General features: G+C 35.6%; 1 protein-coding gene across 1 annotated transcript; it reads right to left on the reverse strand.

Moving 5' to 3' along the window:
• Positions 1-94: 94 nt before the first annotated feature.
• Positions 95-2,281, reverse strand: LOC110876170. The gene has a single exon (XM_022124347.1). It carries the CDS (start codon positions 2,279-2,281, stop codon positions 95-97), a length of 2,187 nt encoding a protein of 728 aa, XP_021980039.1.
• Positions 2,282-8,708: the final 6,427 nt, after the last annotated feature.

The raw sequence follows: 8,708 nt of genomic DNA on the forward strand, positions 1-8,708 counted from the left end.
TCAAATGTTCAACATGTTGATCCTGATTTTTGCTATACACCAGAATGTCATCAAAAAAAACAAGCACAAACTTCCTCAACTGAGCCTTGAATGTTTAATTCATCAAGGCTTGAAAGGTGGCAGGAGCATTGGTTAGCCCAAAGGGCATTACCAAGAACTCAAACAACCCTTGATGTGTTCTGAAGGCTGTTTTATGTATGTCAGGCTCATACATTCTGATTTGATGGTAGCCAGACCTCAAATCCAATTTGGAAAAAATGGTGGCCCCTCCTAATTCTTCAAGTAACTCATCAATAAGGGGTATAGGAAATCTGTTCTTGATGGTTGCCTCATTGAGCTGTCTGTAATCAATACATAGCCTCCATGACCCATCTTTCTTCTTAACTAACACCACAGGTGCTGCAAAGGAGCTTTGACTACTCCTGATTACCCCTGAGTCCAACATTTCTTGTGTCATTTTTTCTATCATATCCTTTTGCAGGGCTTGATATCTATAAGATCTTAAGTTCACAGGTTTGTCCCCATTATTAAGAGTTATCTTGTGATCAAAAGACCTCTTTGGAGGTAATGCAGTTGGAATATCAAAACCATCTTTATATTCCTCCAATAATGACTGCAATTTGACACAAGTGATGGGATTAGTGACCTTGGACCCAAATGGATCAGTCTGCACATCATTCTTCAGTTGCAGGCCAAATATGTGTGACTGAATTGCCCCTGCTCCTCCATTAAGCAAACTACTCATTGTTTCAGTAGAACACAACTTGATTCCATTTGTTTCAGTTCCTTTCAATGTGTGCACCCTATCTTGGACCTTGAATTGCATGGTCATCTCAGCAAAATTCCATACAATGTCTCCCAACTTAGACAACCATTCTATTCCCAGCACCATATCATAACTATCTAATGGAATTACAAGCATATCAGCTTGAAACCACATACCCTGCATCTTCCATTTGAACCCCACACACCTCTGACCACATTCCAATTGGTTACCATTGGCTACAGTAACCTTCATAGAGGAGACAGATTGTACCAAACATTGCAACTTCTTTACCAGTTTCAGACTAATGAAGTTGTGGGTTGACCCTGAGTCAACCAGTATGTACAGCCTTCTAGTTCCCATATAGCCTTCAATTTTCATGGTAGAATAAGAGGGTACCCCTGTGATGGCATGAATAGAGATTTGAGGCTCCTCAGACCCAATTACTACTTCCCCTTCATCAGAATGGTCATCTTCTTCATACACTATTTCAATGTTGAAGAGTTTTTTATTTCTGCAGTCATGAGTAGGTGTGAACTTCTCATTACACCAGAAACACTCTCCCTTTTCTCTCTTTTCAGCCATTTCTTTTGTAGATAATTTCCTAGTGGTTCTTGGTAGGTTAGCTTGGGTAGGTTTGGGTAACAAAGGAAGAGAGTTAGCATTCATGGTTGAAGGAGGTTTAAAAGTTGAGGTTGAAGGTTTAGAATATGATGGGGTATTGAATTGGTTTGAGTTTTTCTTAAAAGAGTTTGTTCCAAATAGGGTGTTGTGTATATTTTCTTGCTGTTTTGCCACTGCATAAGCTTCTCTCAGGTTTCTTGGTTTAAAAGCTTTAACCAAACACCTGATTTCCATTTTCAATCCTCCCACAAATAGACTAACAGCTTGATCTTGGGAGAGATTTACCTTGTTTAAGAGAGCATCAAAAGCATCACAATACTCCTGCAAACTCCCAGTCTGATGCAGGTTCTTTAATTCTTCTAAGGCATCTTCAAACAGTTCATTGGAGAACCTTGCCACTGCTGATCTTCTATAATCATCCCAACTTATGGAATCAATAGTCAAGTTGTTGCTCTTCAAGTACCCTTGATGCCATTGCAGTGCCTTGCCTTCAAGATTAACTACCGCATATCTCAGTTTCAGATTTTCAGGCGTATGATCCACTTCAAAGAAATGGTTACACTTATAGATCCATCCTTCCACGTCTTCTCCATTGAACTTGGGAAAGTCTAACCTTCCCAGCCTTGCTAATCTTGTTTCTGGGTTTCCTCCATTGACAACCATTCCTCTATTATTTTCTAAGGCTGTTAACTTTTCCACCATTAATTGCATTTGTAGTTGAATCTGCGCCACCGCTGCCTTATTTTCTTCTGCACTCATAGCCACTGTTTGCATATTGTCGCTCACTAATTGAGAATTTGCTTGGAGATCCTGTACAATGATCTCCATCTTACCAATCGCCAATTGACTATCCTTCAACTGTTTCTCCATTTCTTGTTGTCGAGTGTTCGCCATCGACAATGTTTACAGACAATTGAAATCGGAACAATCGATTTCGTTGAATCGCAAATGAATCGAACAAAAATGAAGGTGAATCAACCGATACAATGATCGATTCACATAAATGAATTGAACGTATGTTAAGAAAGGATTGTGATGGACAGGTCACCGGAGCTTGATCAGAACAAGCTCTGATACCAATGATAGGGCTTGAGGATTTTGGGAAAGAATCTAAGAGAGAAAGAAGTTCCAATCAACAAGCTGATCCCCTTTCCTCAGCCTCAACTACTTTTATTAACGGCCACTAACAACTTTACAAACTTTTACAATATGACACATTCAGTCCCTAGACTTACAATTATTACATTTAAGCTACAACACATATCAGAAAGATTCTTTGCAGATTGCAGAATAGAAAAAATGCAAGAAGAGTTCGAAGAAGCTAAGAGTTATGGAAGGTGGGATAAGAAGAGAGAGTGTTATGTCAATCAAAATGGAGATACGGTTGTTCATAGACGCGAGGTACTGTATAAGGATGTGCTTGCTGTTGTTCCTTTGTCCGGTGAATACTATTCAAATGTCGAAAAAGATAAAAATTATCTTAAAAAGCTGGACAAGATAATCAAAGAAGTCATGACAGCAAGTCTAAGACAGAGAGATGAAGAAAGAATGAAAAAGAGTGTTTAGAAGATGGTTGAGGAGTTGAAAGAGACAGCAAGTAAAGATGATGGTGATGGTGAACAGGAGAAAGAGGTAGTGGAAAAGGAAGAAGAAGTTGATGAGAAGTTGGAAAGGTCGGTTGAAGTAGCTGATGTTAGTAAAGTTGTTGCCGAGGAACAACAGAAGAAGGAAGCTGACCAGAAACAGACGGCAGAAAGAGTCGAGGTGCCAACAACTAATATATCAAATAAATCTTCTGAAGTCTTAAATAAATGTGTCGAACAGTGCAAGAAATGCATGGAAACGTGCAGTGCTTGTACTGAAAAAGATGAAAAATTTAGAATAAGAGACATAGAGTTTTCTAAAATTGAAAAAAGTTTTCAAAGATAAATGTAAAGAAATGTTTGGAAAAGAAAAGATTTTAGAAGATAATGATGAAAAATGTCACAAAAATGTAAGGTTATGGAAAAAGAAAATGAAATTTTGAAAGAAAAATTTTTAGAAATGACCGAAGAATGTTTACAAAAATAAAATGTTGTTCAAGAAATGAAAAAAGAATATGATTTAATAAAATTAGCTTATCATATTACTAAAGAGTCATACGAAGATGTGAAAAGTCAAATGAAACTTGTTCAATCCAGGTTGAAATATTGTTCTGACACGTCAGACATGTTCAAGCGACAATATGAACTAAAGCAACAAGTTGTAAATTCTTATATTGAAGAAGTCGCTAAACTGAAAAGAAAAATGGTTGATTTAGAACAAGATAATAATAAATTGCACAGTTATCACGCTTTGTCATATATTCTTGAACGCATATTCAATATAAAACCTTATAATAAAGATTCAGAGATAAACAAAAAGGGTATAGGTTCAGAGTATCATCAAGTTCCTCCACCAGAAAAAATTGCATTTTATGATGATGAGAAGGTGGAAAAAGCTTTCAACATGGTAGATCAATTGCCAGAAAATATTGACGTAACCTATTCCAAATCTGTCTGGTGATTCAGAGGTGGTAGGTAAGGTCGTTGAAAGTGTTTTGAAAGAAGAAGAGTCTGTTGAAACAGGTAAATCTGAATCACATAATGAAAATGAAGGTAGTTTTCATGAAAGTTATCTGAAAAACTAAAAATCTGAGAAAAAGGATAATGATGATTCAAAAGGATTGGTATATACCATGATTGGATCGGACAAATTATTCTCAGATAATGAAGTCCCGATTCAGAATGTGATTTCAGAAAAGATTGATAAAGTGTTCAAGTTGATTGAAATTGAAAAATCTAAGATTTCAAAATTTGGTGGAAAAGGAAAGAAAAACTCTTATAACAAACCTAGTTACAAGAAGAAAAATATGAAGGTTGGGTTGGGTTATAAGAAGAAACAAAATTTTAAAAATTTTGAAAAGCAAAATTATCAGAAAAAGATGAACTTTGTTCACGGAACAAGTTCTGAGGAAGAGAAAGAACTCCAATTTAGGCGACAGTCTAATGAAGAGTTCTATGCTCAAAAGAAACAACAAGGCTAAAGATGTTTCAAAGAAAACATGCTTTAAATGAAATAAAATTGGACATGTTGGTCGCAAGTCTCCAAATCCAAATCCTGTTGATGTTGGGAAACAGAAATATGAGGATGTGAAACAAAGGTCAACCAGGTTTGATTCAAAACAAACTTGGAGGTATAACACAAACAAGTTTGCTTCAAATCAAACTTGGAAATCAAACCCAACTAGGTTTGATTCAAGAAAAACATGGAATTCTCACACACCCAGATTCAGAACAACACAGAGTTGGAAAACAGAGGTTGATATGACAAAACCACATCAGGTTTGGAAATCAACAACTGATTTGTTCAACCGAAATGTTCAAAAAAATTCACAATTTTATCAAAGAACGATTTCAAAAGGAAAAGTTTGGGTGGTTAAGAAAAAACCTATTTCTATAAATGATAAAACAGAAAATATTAAAAATGAGATTTTTGATGAAAAGCTTGAGATCAAAACAGAAAGTGATTTGGAAATAAATGATAAAAATTTTCCAAAATTATCTGACAGCAATGGAAAACCAACCAAGACCTTGAAAGAGTTGAACGAGGCTTGGGATGCTTTATTCAAATAATTGAGTTAGTTGTATGTGCAGGTGCTCCTGAAGACAGATGAATATCAAATCAAGGAAAGGAGCAGCCTGGCACGAGAGGAGGCTGCAGATCCCTGCAACTGAGAACAGGGAGTTTGATTTTCTGTACATAAATAAACTCTATTTCTAAAACTCTAAAAATCTAAAAAAATTTAAAATCCAAAAATATGTTTTTATTTTGTTAAAAAATTGAAAAATGAAAAAATATATATGTTTGTTTTTAAATTTTGTCAAAAATCAAAAATTTCTAAAAATAGGTTGATTGAATATGCTGAAACCCTCACGGCTGAACAAACATGATTAATTTCACAAGATTGAAAAACGGTTTTTAAACTGTCAAATATCAATGTGTTGTAAATCATGGGGGTATATTCTACAAAACAGAGCATGTAAAGCAAAAAATGGATGGCGAGACAAAGCTATCTACATCCGGTTGTCAAATTTCTTTAAATGTTTTGAATTTTATGGGGAATAAGAAAATTTTCAGAAAATACAAAAACATTTGAAAATTTGAAAAAGCCAAAAACATGAGAAAATTCAAAAATGAGTTTTTGTGTAAAAAGAGGAAATGATAGTACATCAGTAGACAATCACAGTACGCTAAAGAAATGGATAGTAAAAATGTGATAAACGGTCTCACTGATGATGTGCCAGTAGGTTTTTGCACATTTAGTAGATTGATTCCGAGATATACACATAAATATATATAAACTTGCTTATATCGTGGGGAACATCTCTCGGATATATGGGTAACCCCCGAAATCTTGTTTGAAAGGTTGCTTGATTCTGAGATACTAGGTCTTTATACTGTTTGATATCTGGGGTATTATACTTGGTCTTCTGATTTTGCGTCAGCAATGGCCTAGACCTCGTATAATACTTTACGCGCTTATTAAAAGCTTTCCCTCTACATGAAAATTGATAAAATATCGAAAGATACGAATCAAGTGCAGTTGTAAAGAAGATCTCCTAAAGGGGACACACCTTAAAGTCGAGCCTTCACCTCTTTGTCTAAACGGAAGTTCTAACCTGAGCTCTCAAGGTCTCGCATTACCCTGAATACAGATATCATTATGGTATACTCACCTGTAAGACTGAATCTAGGGAATCTTGATACGGGAGTATATTCTGAGGTGGGACACATGAGTGAGTTAAGTCCTTAAAACATTAATCTCGTATCTCGAATCAATTGAACTTTGTGTGAAAATTTAAGTGGACAAGTATTCTGACAATCTAAGTGAATCGTTTAGAACTTAATGTGTTTAAAATCTCAACGGTGCTAGTGATTTGTCATAAACTGATATGATCCTCTGACGCAAACTCAAACAAAAATAAAGTCTGTAAATATTTCTTTACTACTTTTTGTTAAAGAAAAAATATAAAAAGATTTTGTTTCTGTTTTATTTTTGACAACTGATGTTTGAGTGCTAAGTTTCAAAATCTAAGTATGCTGAACATATCTCGGAAAAATAAACGAGTTCATTAAGTTGAAACTTGAGGTTTTAATTAAAAAACAAAACAGTTTGTGAAAATATCCAAGGTCATTAAATTGGACTTGGATGATAATTTGTGAGAATTTTGGATTCTTAAATTGTCAAAAATCTTACAAATGGTTGAGTTTTGCAGATGATTAACCAGATAGAAATCCCGATAGCTGAGCTTAAGGGGGAGTCTGAAGACAAGCTTGCAAACAAAAAGCCAGGTGACAGTCCTGGAGAAGCTTGTAGAGCCATGTGTCGATCCTAGCAGCTGAAAGCACGGAAGCTTAAAGCAAGGGGGAGCCTGAGTAGAACAAAAGGGGGAGCAGCTAAAGCTAAAACAAATCCAAGGGGATTCTGTTAGATCAGGGGAGAGTCTGTGGTACTGAAGTTGTCAATACTTCATCAAGACTCAAAGAGAGATAGAAAGCTAAGAGACTGACTGCAGCAATATCCAAGGGGGAGTCTGTGAGTGCACTAATGTCTATCGCCTCCGTCAATCCGCATCGTAGCAAGAAATGGAACAAAACAAGGCTTTAGATTGTTAAATATAGGGCAATGGCATTTTTATAAATAAGGAAACCTTCCTTATTAGAGCCCTATAAATAGGAGCCTTATTGTTTCATTTTAAAAACTTTTTGTCATTTTGGAGATCTAGAGAGAGAAACTATCTCCAAGTGTTTCAAGGTGCTTGTATCTGTCAAATCATTAATAGAAACGCATTATAATTACGTTCTTGTGTCTAATATACTCACGTACACAGATTCCGCATGTGATACGTGATATTCGCAATTGATGGTTATACGGAATTGATCCGGAAACGATCCCACAAAAACAAAGGTATCCAAATTCGGCTATATCTTGTCTTGATTCCACTCACATTTTCTTCCAACTTGTCGTCCCTTTCGTCCTTTCTTTCTTTACATCTTTGGCCTTAAGGATATAATTTCTGCCTCTCATATATCATCAAAAATGTGAGGCGTAACCACTATCCTCATGGACTTACTTGAATGGGAGGTGGGTAATCCTTTTGGCTCAAGGCATCTGCCACGACATTAGCTTTACCCAGATGGTAAGGAATTCACAATCATAATCTTTAATCAACTCTAACCACCTTCGCTACCTCATATTAAGATCTTTATGTTCAAAAAAGTATTTGAGGTTTTTACAATCCGAGTAAATGGTACACTTCCTCCCGTACAAATAATGCTTCCATATTTTCAAGGCAAATACCATCGTCGCCAATTCGAAATCGTGTGTCGAGTTATTACCTTCCTTGGGTTTAAATTGTCTTGAAGCACAGGCAATGACCTTACCCCTTTGCATCAAGACACACCTTAACCATTGATGCGAAGCATCTGTGTATACCACAAGATCATCTGTTTCGTCTGGTAATGATAATATCGGAGAACTAGATAATCTTCCTTTCAATGTTTGGGACGCTTCTTCTTGATCTTTACCCTAGACAAATTTCTCATTTTTCATAGTTAACTTGGTCAATGGAAAGGCCATTTTAGAGAAATTTTATATAATCCTTGATAGTAGCCGGCTATGTCACAACCCCTGACCACACTCTAGGCGGGATCCGTGAGCCAGTAACAGGTGGTATCAGTGTTTATTAAATTTGCAGCGGAATATATAAATCATCGGGATCGTAGTTAGAAAATAGTTTTAGAGTTTATAAAACACCAAACTTTTTAATATTAAACAAATGGGATAAAACCCATATTCCATTCAAATGTTTTATAGGGATAAACCCTAATTGACAAAACATGAATTTATTCTTTTTATTCAGGTAATCCTAGCCACTTTATTTAAGCTTTCAGTGCTCCATAGCTGGCTTCTATTACCTTCACAGTAAGTTACCTGAAACGCGTTTGAAAACATTTTTGTCAGCAAAAAATACCGGCGAGTTCATTCAACTTTATAAAAAGACACATTGTTATATTTTACAGTATCAAGAGTGATTACGTTGTTTATATATATATATATATATATATATATATATATATATATATATATATATATATATATATATATATCAAATACTCAATCAGTACTTGTCACACGGTGGCAGTTCCGATGTGACGGTGGTCATATCACTCATTGGCAAACTTTCGTCTAATAGTAAAGGTTATCAAGTAGTGTATACAAAACCCCACATACCGGCAA

This window comes from Helianthus annuus, chromosome 9, assembly GCF_002127325.2.
Source record: "Helianthus annuus cultivar XRQ/B chromosome 9, HanXRQr2.0-SUNRISE, whole genome shotgun sequence".
NCBI classification, from domain to species: Eukaryota; Viridiplantae; Streptophyta; class Magnoliopsida; order Asterales; family Asteraceae; genus Helianthus; species Helianthus annuus.

Coding starts and splice junctions, on each gene's coding strand:
- LOC110876170 (XM_022124347.1), bottom strand. CDS start 2,281: ATGGCGAACACTCGACAACAAGAAATGGAGAAACAGTTGAAGGATAGT.